This window comes from Mastacembelus armatus, chromosome 24 (genome assembly GCF_900324485.2).
Source record: "Mastacembelus armatus chromosome 24, fMasArm1.2, whole genome shotgun sequence".
Taxonomy (NCBI): domain Eukaryota; kingdom Metazoa; phylum Chordata; class Actinopteri; order Synbranchiformes; family Mastacembelidae; genus Mastacembelus; species Mastacembelus armatus.
In genome coordinates this window covers 17,642,785-17,659,573 of record NC_046656.1, presented here as the reverse complement: position 1 = coordinate 17,659,573, position 16,789 = coordinate 17,642,785, and the positions used below count along the sequence as shown (strand labels likewise).

Genomic DNA, 16,789 nt, shown 5'->3' with positions numbered 1-16,789 from the left:
AATCAAGTTTAAATGTGATTTATGTATACTGTACAGGATTTGCCAGGGTGCTTCACCATATTGCACCCAAAATAATGTGATAATAAAGGCAGAGCTTTATACCCAGGAAAATACTGCAATATAAGTAACAAAGCCAATCTCTGTGCTCAGTGCTCAGTTGCTGCCACCTTGTGACCATTTACGCGAACAAGGTTTTAAATCAAGACACCTAATTTTGGGTGAAGGATTAAACTCCTAAGCTGCCGCCATATGTTATCGAGGCATAATAAAATTAATAAATCGAATCAAACAAAAGTACAAGTGTATCGGTTAATCTGTGGGAAATAAACTAGTAGTGAGGACCTTTTTAATCTGATGGAGGAATACTTGACAAAAAGGGAAGATGGCGTGCTTCGTTTCTTCTAGCACTTTCCATGAAAAACCCGCCTAAAGTGACGTCACTGGCTTGTCAAATGCAGAGTCCCATAGAGTCCGGTCAGATGCAGACCTCGCGGCACAGCTGTTGTCACGAAGAAACCATGGCAACCACCCACGGAAACATTTTGTAGCATTAAAGTATGTTAGTAAATGCGTTACATCGACACGTAATTAACAGTGTATTAAAATAATAATAATAAACTCCTACTGATGTTTTAGTATTATATCTATCGATAGGGGTAGTAAAACAGGAAAAGGCAAAGGCACCCACACATACTAACGATACGTCATGATAAGATGTTGGTGTTTTAAAATAGATGTTGGTGTTTTAAAATGTACACAAATCGCGACATGGACTAGATTTGTTGACGAACAACAGATTTATAAAGCAACTATTTTGATAATTGACGAACCCTTTCAGTTTTGTAGCAGTGGAAATAATTAATTCAATTCAGTTTTATTTGTATAGTGCCAAATCACAATACAGTCATCTGAAGGCATTTCACAGAAAACAAAACAAACAAAAAACAGGCAAGGACTAGGGCATCCACTCACATTTAAAAGTATTTACTCCAAAAGAACTGGTTCACTCAGCTGATTGTTTTGTATCATCATTTATTCAACTAATCATAAACTGACAATTGCACCAACTTAACAATTAGTTTGCATATTTGGAATTTATTAACTTTTGGTGTTTTTGAAATCTTCCTCAAGACCATGATGGTTGTTTTAAAGTGAAGCTGAACTCGTTATTTTGCTCTACATTTTCTAGCTCCGCACCACCGGCACGTTCCGACATCGAAAACAAGCGCACTTGTATTCTTGGTACGTAAAGCGCTTGCGTCAATGTTTTTGAGGCCCGTGACTAGCCAGCGTGCTAATCCAACATACGGAACGTTGAAACGAGTTTCTTAATCCGTAATATTCCTATATCTGTTTTTACCTCGCTGTACGTCTCCTGATTTGGGGTATGTATATATGGACATTTTCGCATTTGTTTGAGATTGTATTTAGTCCGGTGAAGTCAGTTTTGTTTGTTAGGTAGCAACATCTATAGCTACTGTTAGGCTAGCTAACATATACCGGGTACGGTAGCGTGCTTAATGCTAGCTTTAGCTAACTCAGCTACTAGCTGGTCTTTTGTTACTTAAATTGGAGTTGAATTAACTCGCTACAACACATTGTTTAACAATATACACCAAACTATAGACGAACACCAGTCGTGGGACTAAATGATATTAGCGTTAGTTAGGGTAACATTATCCCGGTAATGTAGGCTAAGCTAACTAGATGGCTAGCAAAAGTCTCAAATCGATACTAGATTTGTTTGCCAAACTGATGACACAACACCACAGTGTTTAACTCGGGGTCGTTTTAATCGACAAGCTAATACTTAAATATCCTTACTGTATTTCTAATATGGAAAGTACAGGGTTTGGGTACTGCTCAACCCGCGAATTATACCTATGTTGCTAATGGGAGACTTTTCCTTTATTAGGTCGGTCTGATTCACACTCAGAATGTCCTTCCCCCCTCATTTAAACCGGCCGTTGTTGCCCCCTCCTGGGATGCCCCCACAGTATGCTGGGTTCCCTTCAGGTAAGCCCACCATATATATATATAATACGGCTGTATTCATTATATTCACATTAGTGTTGAGCATAATATTTGTACTAATCACAATAGCAGCCTTGAGTAAAGAAAGGTTGTTATTGGAAGGTTTCATGTTTTTGTTAAGAGATGAATGGGAAATCAACACTTTCAGAAGTGCAGTAATCTACAGCCAGCTACTCTGATTTAAAGTTTTTTATTCCAGACTGCTTGGTCTCTTGCTTATATCCTTTTGTTGGTGATTGCAGGAGCTCCAATGATCCCAGTCCACATGGGCATCATGACCCCTACCCCAGCAGTGATGGTGCCTTCTGTGTCAGTGGTTAGTAAGCCTGCAATTACTAAGAAGGACATTGCGGCTTTACGAGCCAAGGAGAATGATGAAAGCAGTGGCCCCACCACCACAGTGTTTGTGGGAAACATATCAGAGAAAGCTTCAGACATGCTGATCAGACAACTGTTGGCGGTAAGAGAGAGAGATGAAGAGTCTTTAGGATGTTACAAATATTCAAATAATATTCAAATGACTTAAAAATACTCTATATTGGAATGAGTATGTAATTCAAGGACAAACTGTCCATGGTAATTAAAGATTTTTCATAAGTTGAAGCTGATTCGTGTCTTGGGACAGACAAAAAAAAATCAACTTCTACTTGAGTTGAGAACTCTTTGTTCTGTTGTTCCAATGTCTTAGAAATGTGGAATTGTTCTGAGCTGGAAGAGAGTCCAGGGAGCCTCTGGAAAGCTTCAAGGTAATTCCTAACTGATATGTAGTATTTTTAGTTCAGTAGATACTTTGATACCTGGCTTATGTCAGTGATCAACACTAAATCCATGAGGTGATATTACTTGGAGAACTTACAAACCTATTGTTATAACTTACCTTCATGTGCATTTCTGTGTCAATATCTGTTGCAGCTTTTGGTTTTTGTGAGTACAAGGAGCCAGAGTCCACTTTACGAGCACTGCGGCTGCTTCATGACTTGCAGATTGGAGACAAAAACCTGCTGGTCAAAGTGGATGCCAAAACAAAAGCTCAGCTAGATGAGTGGAAGGCCAAAAAGAAGACTTTAAATGGGGTATGAAACAGTTTTAGGAAATTATAAGTTGAGTTTGCTCAGTATACCTCATTTGTTGCTTCAGGAATTGATCATGAATTCCTGTCCATTTTTTAGATTGATTTCAAATAAATGTTTTTATTATGGCAGTTACTAAGTTCGAGGATAACTTGAGGACTTTTAAAAAAATTTTTTTTTTTTTTTATTCGCAGACCAAGAAGGCTGAAGACGGAGGTGATGATGAGGAAGAGGTTCTAGATGAGGAGACCAAGAAAAAGGATCAGATAATTAAAGGTGCTATCGATGGATTGATTCGAGAATATGCTGCTGAACTCAACGCCCCCTCACAGGATGAGGACTCCCAGCGACGAAAGAGAAAAAAGGAGAAAAAAGAAGAGGTATTATAACGTGTATTAATTCTTTTCCAGCCTCTTTTATAAGAATTGATATTTCCAATGGAGAACTGATTTGTCTTCTTTACCATAGGATGACATTAACACAATTGACATGGAAGAAGACAAGAGAGACCTGATTTCCAGAGAGATTAGTAAATTTCGAGACACTCATAAGGTAAAGTGGCTTTTTTGATCTTGTAGTTGACATTACAGGTTTTGGACAGCAGCTGCTCACATAGTTCACTCCTAAAGTTTACACATTTAGTGGACACATTTACCAAGCTTTTCTTGGTCTCAGTAACATATTATGCCACAAATTGGCATTTCCTAAAATTTACACCACAGTTATTTGCCCCATTTTAAATAAAATGTTTTATGTTCAGTGTTCAAACACCATAATTAGGCAGACAGCTAGTGTTTTTGTCACCTTTCTCAGGCCCGATTTGACACCTGTGACCACCGTAGTGAAACTATCTAGGTGTGACCATTATAGATCCATTCTTCATTCATCACACAGAAATGCATGGAGACAATGTAAAGTTACTTAAAAGCTAATCTATTCATTAAACCCCACCATTATGATAGTGATCATATGGTGACTAAAGCAAGATGAATCTCAGAGCTTTGGAAAAAGTTGCGAGGATAGGATGTAAGTATGAGCCTTCATTTATTCTATACATATACTGGGCGCCCCCCTCTTGAGGACTTGCATAGGGGCAACTGCACTGTGCTGTTGTACGTGTTCACCTGGGCTTATGCTTTTTTTTAAATTTTTATTCATCTCTTTGACAGTACGAGGCTACATCTCTAATTTATAATCTTGAATTTACCACAGTATTGGTGGTTTCCCCAAAAGCTGGAAAGTCAGTGAACCTGTGTTAGTCCTCTATAAATGATGGTCTGTCTTAATGGTGTTCATGTCCATGAAACACAGGGACTCTTGTCAATAACCACTTCAGTGACTTTGGCTGTAGCCTTTATTATTTTAGCGTGGGGGGGCGCCCTCTCCACAGCAGCATGCTGATCTGAAGACTGACAAGGTACGTGCTGTTTGTATGTATTGAGTGGTTTCGGTCTTCATCATCGTCTTGTTCTCTGCCTTGTTTTTCTTTTTTGTGAGATAGATCAGTGAGTTCATGCCTTTAATTTAAAAACTGTTCAAGAGGAAACAGTTCATGTTGTCTGCTTTGTCTAAAAAAGAGCAAAACTGCACATGTAGAAGACTAAGATTCTGCCAATAGTAGTAATAAAAAAAAAAATCTAAACAGTTTCAGTCAGTGATGAATAAAATCAGTCTAATGGATTGTTACTCTAACAGGAAAATCATAATTATTTTTTTGCTCAGAACAGTACAGCCGGACTGTATCTGTTTAAGGAGCCCACCACAGAGGTAGGTAAAATAACCCAAAAAACATGCAAAAAATGTGCACCTATAATTAAATTGAATATTTATACTAGAGTCAGCCATGAGTAATATTTATGTAATGTATGCAAAGTTACTCCTGCTAATGTCTACCGTCTTTCTTCTCATGTCAAGTTTCCTTCAGTTGAGTTGCATTACACCCAAGGCTTCGAGATTAATTTTTCCTGCTCAAGACTAGCTGTTGGCCTGTGGTTGCATATAAACCTCAGGTTACATAGCATTTACATGATATTGGGTTCATTCTACAGTTGCCCGTACCAAACTATATATGTTTTACTGTGTGTAACAGAATTTAACTGCCCTGAATACAATCAAAATGAAAGACACTGAGCAGGAATCTTTTATTTATTTGATCCAGGACTGTTCTGTAATGACATTTTAACTGTAAATCTTACCAAATACATTCAAAGCCTTGTGTGTATGCCCAGTAAGGTAGAGTTGTGGTGTGTGTCTGCGTGTGTGTGAATCTGAGTAATGACCATTAAGAGCAGCTGAAGACTTCTGCAGGGGTAAGACTCCTTCTATACAATTTCATTTATCTGTGCAGAAATTTAAATGATATTCGTTATGTTAATTTCTTTATGTAGAACTTTACGGAGTGACATTGAAGTTAAGGTTGTTGTCTTTGATGATGATGATGATGATGATGATGATGATGATGCTTAAGCAAGACAGAATCCCATAACGTTTTTCCCTTGTATACCGTGTGACCTGCTTTCCTCCCAGGCCTAACTTAAAAGGCTTGTAGGGGCAGCGAAGGGCTGAATCCATAGTTCAACACCTGTAAGTCACAAACAACTAGTTCAACAAAAGACTGACGCCTGTTTTCTGTCTTTGTTTTCCTTGTTCTGAGAGGAGGACTCTTAAGGAGAGAAAAAGCATTATCTTTTGCAGCGCCTTTTTCTCGTTATGAATGCCTCAAATTGAACATGTTCCACAGATCTTTTTAACCATTAAAGTGTTTTCCAGTTACATTACTGCTATACTATACTTTGTGCTGCAAGTTTGAAGCAACAAAATTCTCCATATTGCTTTAGATGAATGATGAAGTTGTCTCTCCGTGAAGGAGAGCCTTTTCATTGTTCCAGGTTTTCCCAGTTAAGATTCCAGCTTCTCTTACAAGCTTTGCACTGATTAGTGTAGGGCATGATATCACATGAAATTCTCAAAATCTGGAAACCACTTCCTCTGTACACAGTTGCAAAGTGACTGCAAAGACTCATTGGATGTCACAGGGCCTTGGCTGAACCTGTCTGTGTTTTGCTCTGCAGAAACTGGAAGAGGAGAAGGACAAGAGGGAGAAAGAGAGACTGGAGTTTGAACGGGAAAGGAGGGAACGGGAAAAGGAGCGAGAGCGTGAAAGAGAGCGACGGGACCGTGAGAGGGAGAAGGAACGAGAGAGGGAACGGGAGAGGGAAAGAGAGCGAGAACGGGAAAAAGACAGAGACAAAGACCGTGAACGCCGGACCAGAGAAAGAGAGCGAGATAGAGAATGGGAGAGGGACAGAAGCCGTGAAAGGAGCACTGACCGCAGCCGATCCAGGTACAGGAGAAAAACAGACACACAGTAGAGCTCGGCAATTAATTCAAACATTCCCAAATGCTGAATGTTATGAATTATTTGTCAGCATGAAGTGTAAAAAAAAAAAAAAAAGAAAAAAAAGAGACCCTCAGCAACCAGACTAGTTTTCCTTTGCTTGCTATATATCATGCAAAACTTTTCTCGTAAGGGTTAGAGGATTTACACACCCACTGTGGGTGTTTTCATTTATTCTCATCACCATGTTGACATTTAGAGACCTTGCTTGTTTAGTGTTAAACATTTGCAGTTACTCTATACTGCGTATTATATAGTATAGTATGTTGTATATTCTTCAAAAGAGCCAATTGTAACACATTTTTGCAGGGAGATGAGTCGCGACCGAGACAGAGAAAAGAAGCGAGACCAAGAGGATGAAGAGGATGCGTATGAACGCAGAAAGCTGGAGAGGAAACTCAGAGACAAGGAAGCTGCTTATCAGGAGGTAGGGGAAGGTGGGATGGAGGCCAAGGTGCTACTTTATCACAAGAAGTGATCACTAACACTTAATGCCAGTCAGCCGTGGCGTTACAGCTACTAGATCCTAAATATTAATGACAGTTATTTAGTTCAGGGATGGAAATTAGAATCATCCAAAGAAACACCTGGGAATAAAATAAACAAACACCATGAATGATTACTTGGTGTTCCAAAAACATGTAAATCTTCAAATATTTTCCTGGGTATTAGTTTTTACTAAAAAATAGTATAATGTGTTACTCTCTCATCTTGTAGTTATATGTCTGTATTTATTTGTGTCTTACCTGACATTGTATTAATTACAGCGGCTAAAAAACTGGGAGCTCAGGGAGAGGAAGAAGGCACGGGATTACGCCAAGGAGACTGAGAGGGAAGAAGAGCGGCGACGAGAAATGGTCAGAGGACTTCGGCTTAAAACTTTATTTATTTTTTTGAGCATCTGGTGTACACATTACCTTAAAAATGGACAATATTGCCTAGTTTTACCTTTAAGCTTAGCCCTAGCAAATTTACTTTGTAATCACTCTACTACAGAATATATTTGAGCTTAAAGTTTTGGTTAGAAGTAGATTGTCATTAATGGGTATGTTTTATTATTATTTTTTGATAAACAGTTCTATTAAACACGCATGTTACTATGCTTTTCAGAACAAAGCTTTGATATGGTTTTGTGTATTTATCTGGATGGATTTGGACAAAGAAACCTGCAAACATTTATCCTGCAACAAAGTGCCTGATAGTCGAGTGTGTGTGTGTTTGTGTGTGTCTTCAGATGAAAGAGGGTAAACGGTTGAAAGAGTTTCTTGAAGACTATGATGATGACAGAGATGACCCCAAATACTACAGGTGAGCAACATGTGCTTTCTCAACCAAATAGGGTCATTCAAAAATGCATGCCTCTGTAGAAAGGGTTTGCCTTCAGTTTAAATGTTACAGATGTACATTGTCTACAATATCAAATTAGATATGTCAGAACTGTTGTGAATTATGAAAAATAAACCTTTATGTATCCAGTTCACTCTTCTGTGTGATCCATGTGGGACCTAAACATGTAAAAAGTCCCAGCAGATGCTGTGTGACCCAGATCTAACTTGTAGCAGATGCAGTAAGGCTGCTGTGGCCATTGTTCTGAAAGCTGTTATTTTTGGTATGACCCCTAGGGGCAGTGCACTGCAGAAGCGTCTCAGAGACCGAGAGAAGGAGATGGAGGCGGACGAGCGTGACAGGAAGAGGGAGAAGGAGGAGCTGGAAGAGATCAGACAGAGGCTGTTAGACGAGGGACATCCAGATCCAGACGCAGAGCTTCGCAGGGTATGTTTGTTTGCAATAATATGTGTTTGCCTGGATGTCTGTAATGAGTCATCATGCTGTCTGTTGTATTTGTGAAGGTCACTTTATCATCAGAGTGTCTTTGCATCTTTGCACATCAGGGGTGTCCAGTTTTCATTGTCTGCTGATCTTATTTTCTGTACAACATAGTGATGGGGTGTTTATTTTTTGCATATCTGCCTCTTATTGGTCCAGATGGAGGAGGAAGAGGAGGAGCGTCTGAGGCAACCGCCCATCATCCAAGAACCTGAGCCTGAGGAGGAGCGAGAGCGCCATAGGGGGTCACGAGATCACCGGGACCGCCAGGTGGAACAGGACAGACCAGAAGGCCGCTTACGGGTCACCCACTCAGACGACGAGGTGGAGGAGGGTGAGGACGATTATGACAACGATGAAGACAACCCTGAATCAAAACCATGCCTGAAGCCCACAATGAGGCCCATCACAGCAGCACCCTCTGTGTCATCAGCCAGTGGCAACGTGTCCCCCAACACTCCTGGGGACGAGTCGCCCTGTGGCATCATCATCCCCCATGAGAACTCACCCCCTGAGGCCCTGCCACAGGAGGAACACCGGCCAAAGATCGGCCTAAGCCTCAAGCTGGGTAAGTCCAAAAAAATGTGTAAAAGCACAAACTAACATTATTTGGTTGATAGACATAAGATTAACACCCATGTTAATCATGTTAACTCTGTGTGGTCAACTTACTTACAGATGTAACCTTCAGTTTCAGAAATATTCCTATAAACTAGATTTTGTAGACTAAATGATTATTGATTCATTTGGGGAAAAGGCAGACTGGTAGTGGAAATATTTGTCATTTGCTGCTCTACTCAGGTCATTAATGGAGAATTAATTTTGTTTGTTGCTTCAAATTCAGCAGTGGTATGGTGACACTGTGAAGTTAACATAGTAAAACATTGCCAGATTCTGCTCCAAATACACCTAGTTTTTCTTTGTCTACTGATAGTAATCAACTCCAATATTCTCAAATAGATTTGAGTCATTTTAATAACCACACACACCAAAGTTCTGTATTCTTGCCACATGTACTTTCATACATCTGGAAAAACAAAACAGATCATGAGTCAGTGGATAATGTAGGCAATCACTAACTGAAGAAGGTGTAGATAAGGCAAGTGGGAATAGCATGAATCTAAATCATGACAATATTTGGCCATACAGAGGTTTATGAAATCTGACTGAAGGTAAATCATTAATTTAAGGACGTCAAAGCAGTTTTTTTTCTCCGACAAAAGCAGAAGCTGCCATCTGTCAAACTGCAAACAGGTTTTCCTTTTCCTTGAAACAGACACTTGCATATGATAAAGGAACTAGTCCTGGTTGGAATCAAGTACCCAACCAGTATCTTGTTGTAATTTGTGCTGCATATATTCAAATAGTTTTATCATTTGTAAATTAAAATTGCATTTTTTTTCCAACTGCATGTCCTCTCCAGGGGCGACAGGAAGCCCGAGTCAACCTCACGCAGGTAAACGGAAGAAGCTGCCCGTGGACAGCGTCTTTGACAAGTTTGATGATGAGGAGGCCGACGAACAGCCCCGCAAGAGGAAGCTAGTTCCCCTGGATTATGACGATGACAAGAGTCTCGGGGTGGACGGTGCCGGCCTCTCTAGCATAAAAGGAGCCAATGCTGAAGAGAAACGCAAACACATCAAGACCCTGATTGAAAAGATTCCTACAGCAAAGCCTGAGCTGTTCTCTTACCCACTGGACTGGTCTATGGTTGACGCGGTGAGAAAAAGGAAAACATGTTCATTTAATAAATATTTAATTGAATTTGTCCTATTTGACCTCTGGCTGTTGGTGACATTTGAGTAAACAAATTATTATATTTTTTTTCCTCACTTCTCCCTTCCTCATTTGTCTTGCTGTCCTCAGTCAGATTGTAACAGTGATTGAGAAATGTAGTAGATGTTAGTACGTCTTCCAAACGTATGCTTTTATGTCATTACAGACATTAATGGAACGGCGTGTTCGGCCCTGGATTAATAAAAAGATCATTGAGTACATCGGCGAGGAAGAGCCGACATTAGTGGACTTCGTCTGCTCCAAGGTATCGTTCACATGTCGCCTCTAAACTAGATTTACACTTTGACGGAAAGTGGCGTGAGACTGATGGATTTGTCTTTGTTTTTCAGGTGATGGCTCACAGTATGCCTCAGAGTATTTTAGATGATGTTGCTATGGTGAGTAATGCAATGGATCATTGCTGAATGATTTTATTTTTGTGGACAGTCAGTTTTTTCCAATGAAATATTCTGGGGTTTTTTTGTTTTATGTAAATTTGTGGTTTCACCTCCATATTATGGATTAAGAATAGTTTAACAAAATCTGTTGGAGTCAGATCTCCTGAACTGCAGAAGTGGCTACATGCAGGAAGCATTTCTCTTGTCAAACTACTTTTGTGTGTAACTCATAACGTTTTCTTTTTGCTCTTCTTACAGGTTCTTGATGAAGAAGCTGAAGTTTTCATTGTGAAGATGTGGAGGTTACTTATTTATGAAACAGAGGCTAAGAAGATTGGACTGGTAAAATAAGCAAAACACCAACCACTGAATTGAGATCAATTGTCCTCCTTACCCTCTACATACTGTATAATAGTGTAGCGCAATTATGTCACCCCAAAAACTAGTCCGTACCAGTTCACTGTAACTGTGAATTCTGCTCACTTCTCACATTTGCACCAGTTGTTCAGGCCCATTTTTCCCTCCCTCATCATACTCAGGCTACAGTCACATCCTCTCTCTAATTGCAGGTGCTGACTGTGCTTTTGTGTGTATATACAGTGCACCATTATTTAAGTAAAATAAGACTGAGAAGAAGCTGCTGACTGACACCCAAGACCATTGTTGTGTTGCCATAGACGGGCCTTTGGTCCTGTATTTTTATTTGTATACATGCCAACACATTTATTAGGACGTGTCAGTCTGCAGGATTAGTACAAGCGGTTCACCATCCTTGTGATCTTTTCTTTGAAGTATTTCCTGAGTGAAATCTGGCTTGCACTTAAATTTGTGAACAGTCTTGGAAGTATGCACAACTACAACAGGGATGTGTTTTGTTTTTTTTTTTTTAAATACAAGGTTATTTAGGGGTTTGGACTCCAACTTATTTGTCAAGTAAACATTCATCACATTCCCGGTGAACATGTTGGCATCTGCTTGTCCTCAGACCACCTCAAACACACCCCGGTGGCATTTGAAGTGTGCCTGTTGACAAGACTGCAGCTGTAAAAGCACACCCTGTCTCACACACACCATGACCACTATAGGAAAACGAGCTAAGAACAGGGAATGTTGAAGTTGTGAAGTGCTCCATTTGTTTTTGTATTGGTGAACATTTAAATAAACCTGATTTTTATAACAACTTGTGAACCAGCGATTGTTTTCCAATGTTTTAGCTGAACTGTTGGAGGCTGTCTACTTTCTATTCTAGTGCCACTTCAGCCTATTGAAAGCAGCTGACAGAGACGTATTCAAAACTTCCAGAACTTTATTGATGCCTTGTGAGCAAAACGAGCAGGTCTTGTCTGTAAAAACCCTTTAACTGGAAGAGAAACAGCACATAGTCACCACTGATCCTGTGTAGAGACAGACGAGCCAATGCATTTCCCCTTTAATCATCACATCCAGTGACCACCCACAGATGAAGCACCATGGATACTAAGGACACTGGACTGTTAAGCAAGAGGTAAGTAAAGGCCACTGCTTTTAAGCAGCTTTTGTTGTGTTGTTATTCAAATCAGCGTACTTGAAAATAGAAACTATACTGATGCTTTATCTGAAGTGTAACTTTCCTTGTGTCCATGTCTGGATAAGAAGACAGCATTTTGTGTTGGCATCCTCTGAGATGAACCCTGCTAATCAACAGACTGGGACATTTGCCAATGAACTATAAACGCCAGTTAATGTTTGCAATGTGAAAGTTAACATCTGTTGGAATGAGTGTCTGGCCAGGTCTGTCCACTTTTCTGCTTTATTATTTTTTTCCCCACCAGCATTCCTCCAGGGTCTAGCTCTAGTCCTCCGCTTTGGCCTCCATTTCTTCAGCGTCATCATCTCCATCAACCTCGGCGTTCTCCCTCTCTAGCCTCTCCAGTTGGCGGGCGAGCTCTGTCTCATCCGTGTCTGTCACCACCTTGGGCTTAAGGAGACAGGTTACAGCTTAGTTCTTGGACATAGTGTAGAGCCAAAGTGAGCAATTCTGGTCCCGAAGGACCACTGCTCTCCTTGTTTTCTAACTACCTCTACCCACTCCTGATTTCCTGGATCAGGTGTGTTCAGGCAATCAGAAGATACCAATTCATTACGTCTTTCCCTATTCCACCCCCATCAGAGATGGTATCTTCCAGCTTCTGATTCACTTAATACAGTTGATCCAATTGGCAGGGCAGGGCAGGGATAGTTAGGGGAAACAAAATGAGTAGGGCCGCTCCCCTTAAGGACCAGAATTGCCCACCCCAGGTGTGTACATATACATAAAATATGTCAGAGAAATTATGTACAGGCCCTAATGAAAATTTTACTTAACCACATAAACCAATATTTATATAACACTAAATTCTACAATGTAGACAGGCTTTTCCATACTCAAGTGCACTATACTATTTACCCATTCATGGACACATACACTGCTGGAACCTGACATTTGGTGCCCTGGAGAAACTGAGGCTTGAACCGTTAACCCCTGGGTTACTGGATAACCTGTACTACCCCCTGAGCCACAGCCACCTCTCTTAGATCAGGATTAAATTACAGTAACTTAAAAATGTTGATGTTACTTTCAATATTAAATTACACTGTCAAACGCCTTTGTCCTTTCATATCTGTGTTTGTAGTCCAAGTGTAACAACTCTAAATAGAAGCTGAGTAATGGTTTTTACTGTACACCTTAGCCTGACTAGAACATTATACACATTTCTGAAAATGTATAATGAAAATGTTAAATGCTAACACACAGGAAGTGAAGTAGCTTACCTCCATCTGGATATTAAAGACGCCTCTTTTCTCCTCAATCTTCTCCTTGATGGCAGCCATGGCCTGGTTGAGGACAGACAGGCCCTCTGTGCGCTCCAGAGTGGTGGTTGTCATCACGTAACGAGGGGGAGCGATCAGGTTGATCTGTCAATCACAACAGTTTCTTTTACACTACAACACATTTACAGTAGCAGCTTTTACTTAACAACAAATGCCATTAGGCTGCACTTAAAATATAAGAATTTCATAAAGTGTGAATTTATAGACACGACAAAGGTTTTCAGGTGACTGAAGATGGAATAATTTCACATGTGGCAGTCGTGGCCTAATTGATAGGGAGCCGGACTTATAACCCGAGTTTGAGTCTCAGGTCGGTGGGCAGAGTCCAGCGCCCTGTCCACCCTCAATACCATGACTAAGGTGACACCCCCACTGGCTGCCCTGTGCCCCGGTACTAGTAAGGGAGTTAAGTTAAAATTACCTTGATGGGCATGCTCTCCGTGGAGCAGCTGAGTCCAGCCCGCAGCGCTTCCTTCACTGCATCAATGCCCTCATATCCATAGCACGCCACTTCAATGTCTGCAGAAAGAGCAAGCAAACATAAAATGTTACTTCATATGTACAGTTTAGGTTTCAGGCTTCATGCATAATTACATGCTTGAGCCTTTTTTTTTTTTTTTTTTTTACCTGCTCTGATTTTAACAGCCTGTGGGGTGAGTCGCCTGTTGATGTTGTCAATCAGCACACTCCTCTCTTTCTCTGTTAAGTCCAGACTGTCCAGAATGGCAGGATCTCTGGACGATAGAAGATATTCAGCATTAGATAAGATGTTATCAAATAAAGTAACTGCCACTCACTTTGTCAAGAGATGAATTCCCCAAAAACACCATTATCTTAAAAGAATAACTTACGATACAGCCTGTTTGAAGACATCATAAGCTCCATATCCCGGCCGCTTGTATTTCTCATCAAAGACCCAGGCGGTGCGTTGGTACAAGCTCTCTAACTGCTCATCCTTACTGTAATCCAGCACCTCTGCCACATGTCGCAGGATGCTGTACACCTGCAAACACATCTTTAGTCAGATCACATTCAAAGACACCTTAAAAAAAAAGCCTTGAGTTTTCAACTGCAGAGATTTAACCCTATTGAGGAAAGGTGCTCATGGGTCTTTCACTTGTATTTACAATAGGGTTTGCATGAATGAAGGAAATAATTTAACATGGCAGCTGCCACTTCTATAATTTCAAGTTAGAATGATATGAGTACAACAAACTGACTTACAGTTTTAGATTTGGTGAACTTATCTTCACACTTGATGGCCTCCTCTGGTGAAACTCTTCTTTTTGATAAATCAATATATCCTGGAGAGAGCAGCAAAGAGATGCATTGACCCTGTTTATTCAACATCTGTTTTTACAATATTGTCATAGGAAAGAATCTGAATGTCACAAATGCCTCAGGATAGTGGCTGGCGCTCCATGAGTTTCTCACATTACTGCTGCAGATATTTGATGATTTAATTCAGGGACAGGACAACAGTTAAAATTCCAACTTCAAAAATCAACGTGTCACTTAAAAACAACATTTGATGACTAAAGCGCCACAAACTGTTTTCCATTTGAATGCTGGTACTTTTTCAGTTGGTAACTAAATAACCAACGTTATCTCCTCTGCTACAGTAGACACATGCAACCAGCGATTGTTTTCACACATGCAAATTTGTGATAAGCTGCTGACATTTTAGAATAAGATAAACAAATTAATGACAATAAGTTTCTCATGATACCGTTGAATGCAGCTCTAGGTGCCTGCAAATGTACAGTCATTCTACAGTATAATAACTGTCTGACAATATTCCTATTTCTGCAGCAAATTATGAAAATCATCTGTCTCAGTTTATAAGATCTTATTTATTTATGGCAGTCCCAAAGCTTTATGTGGATGATGTATTACATTTGTTCCACCAGCCACTTTGACTCGATGTGTCACCTACCCTTCTCTTTGTCTACTCGGATGACGACCACACACTCATTGCGGCCTATGCGGATGAGCTTGTTGATGGAGCGGATACGTCGACGTGACAGCTCGCTCAGGAGGATCATGCCCTCAATGTTGTTGTACTCCAACAGGCTGACGTAGGCGCCCATCTCAGCGATGGATCTCACGTTCACCATCACAACATCCTCCACCTCTGGGAACCGGTGCTGGTAAAATCGACAGCTGAGCCCCGGCATCGCTGTGGGGACAGGAACAATAAGACTGATGTTAAACATCTAGAGCAGGTGGCCGTTTTTCATTAACACATTATGATCAGTCTGCAGGTCGACAAAAGCACAATTTAGGCTGTAAAAGCTGCAGGTTATGTTTTATGAGTTTCTAGAGGGAGCCAGAGAAAATAACCCTGGTGATGACGTCACAGTGATGTAATACAGGTCATCTGGTTCAGGATTAGACACTGAAAATGTTATTTAACTTTACAAAGAGCAACACAAAGTACAAACTGGATGTTTAGAGTTTGAAAGACAGGGGAAGTCTAATTAAAAAGAAAACATTACTTTACATGCATTATGGGAATTGTAGAATCATTAGTTTTTTTTAGACTTAAACTAAAGAACAAAAATTCTTGACATCCTAAAGGCTCATTGCTCCAGTTTTGACCTGGACTATTAAAATCTGTCTCACAACTTCATTGAGCAGAAAAGTGAATTAGCGCCACTTTAAACAAAATTCAGCACATTTTTCTGCACTTTGAAAATCGTTCAGCTGTAAATAGATTTGAGATTATCGCCACAATAGTTAGTTAGTTCTCTCTGCCCTTTTATCCTGTGAAATACTGAAATGCAACTGGTCGTTAATTTATATTAATAATCATTTTGGAAGCTCGTGCTGCAGCTGATCCATATCCTGAACCCCCCAGACATTACCCGATCAGCCCTGAGCCGTTTGAATGGCTGTTACCCAAACACACACAGGCAGGTGAAGCAGGAGTCAAACCAACAGACTGTGTCGCCACTAAAACATCTCATTCCCCTTTTTTAACGGGATGATGCAACGAGACAAACGAGAAGCCTCAGCTGTTTCAACCAAAGCTGCTGTAACAAACCCCCAGACAGCAGCTCACACCGACCACGTGTGACACCGAGACACAGGAGTTTGGTTTAAAGAAGAAAACCTGTTTGTTTAACACCCGTTAGCTCCGAGCTAACACCCCGGGTCCCCTCACATGCGGCACACGTTAGCTAGCAGGCTAACAACCACGTCTGCTCCCCGGTGCCCGTCAAACATCTGTTTTACCAACACGAACCCACCTGTGTCATACGGTTACAGGACGATACGAGGGAATGTTCTGCACTAGACGCGTTGAAATGCCCGACTGGACTTTCTTTGAGCTTTTCCTGAATGAAGACTTCAGGCCCGCTAGCTCAAATTCATGGGTGTGCTGATTCCTCGACCCGGAAATGATCGTCAGAGGTTTTGGGGACGCGCATGTGCAG

At 40.6% G+C, this 16,789-nt stretch overlaps 2 protein-coding genes across 3 annotated transcripts; one reads left to right on the top strand and one right to left on the bottom strand.

Annotated features, from left to right (window-relative positions):
- Positions 1 to 1,244: 1,244 nt before the first annotated feature.
- rbm25b (RNA binding motif protein 25b) lies at positions 1,245 to 11,888 on the top strand. Of its 2 annotated transcripts, XM_026319426.2 has the most exons (18): positions 1,245 to 1,385; positions 1,916 to 2,016; positions 2,277 to 2,494; positions 2,723 to 2,780; positions 2,947 to 3,107; positions 3,299 to 3,484; positions 3,573 to 3,656; positions 6,176 to 6,447; positions 6,811 to 6,928; positions 7,269 to 7,358; positions 7,736 to 7,809; positions 8,124 to 8,274; positions 8,488 to 8,896; positions 9,752 to 10,047; positions 10,271 to 10,369; positions 10,455 to 10,502; positions 10,761 to 10,844; positions 11,752 to 11,888. In XM_026319426.2, the coding sequence occupies exons 2-18, from the start codon at positions 1,938 to 1,940 to the stop codon at positions 11,860 to 11,862; spliced, it is 2,538 nt and encodes an 845-aa protein (XP_026175211.1). In that variant the 5' UTR covers positions 1,245 to 1,385; positions 1,916 to 1,937; the 3' UTR covers positions 11,863 to 11,888. The 2 variants fall into 2 exon arrangements, with proteins under 2 accessions (XP_026175211.1, XP_026175212.1); XM_026319427.1 differs by lacking the exon at positions 11,752 to 11,888 and having other exon boundaries at positions 10,761 to 11,682.
- Positions 11,791 to 16,759, bottom strand: eif2s1b (eukaryotic translation initiation factor 2, subunit 1 alpha b). The gene is made up of 8 exons (XM_026319429.2): positions 16,604 to 16,759; positions 15,289 to 15,531; positions 14,577 to 14,656; positions 14,204 to 14,355; positions 13,980 to 14,086; positions 13,774 to 13,871; positions 13,293 to 13,436; positions 11,791 to 12,459 (listed from the first exon to the last, which is right to left on the bottom strand). The coding sequence occupies exons 2-8, from the start codon at positions 15,527 to 15,529 to the stop codon at positions 12,334 to 12,336; spliced, it is 948 nt and encodes a 315-aa protein (XP_026175214.1). The 5' UTR covers positions 15,530 to 15,531; positions 16,604 to 16,759; the 3' UTR covers positions 11,791 to 12,333.
- Positions 16,760 to 16,789: the final 30 nt, after the last annotated feature.

Bases quoted from the DNA above. Each gene is read 5' to 3' on its own strand.
- eif2s1b (XM_026319429.2), bottom strand. From the start codon at position 15,529: ATGCCGGGGCTCAGCTGTCGATTTTACCAGCACCGGTTCCCAGAGGTG. The intron at 13,437-13,773 runs GTAATTTTAACT...TGTGATTGACAG, and splicing joins CGGAGAGCATGCCCATCAAG to ATCAACCTGATCGCTCCCCC. The intron at 12,460-13,292 runs GTAAGCTACTTC...TGTCTCCTTAAG, and splicing joins TCTTTAATATCCAGATGGAG to CCCAAGGTGGTGACAGACAC.
- rbm25b (XM_026319426.2), top strand. From the start codon at position 1,938: ATGTCCTTCCCCCCTCATTTAAACCGGCCGTTGTTGCCCCCTCCTGGG. The intron at 3,485-3,572 runs GTATTATAACGT...TCTTTACCATAG, and splicing joins AAAAGGAGAAAAAAGAAGAG to GATGACATTAACACAATTGA. The intron at 7,359-7,735 runs GTCAGAGGACTT...GTGTGTCTTCAG, and splicing joins AAGAGCGGCGACGAGAAATG to ATGAAAGAGGGTAAACGGTT.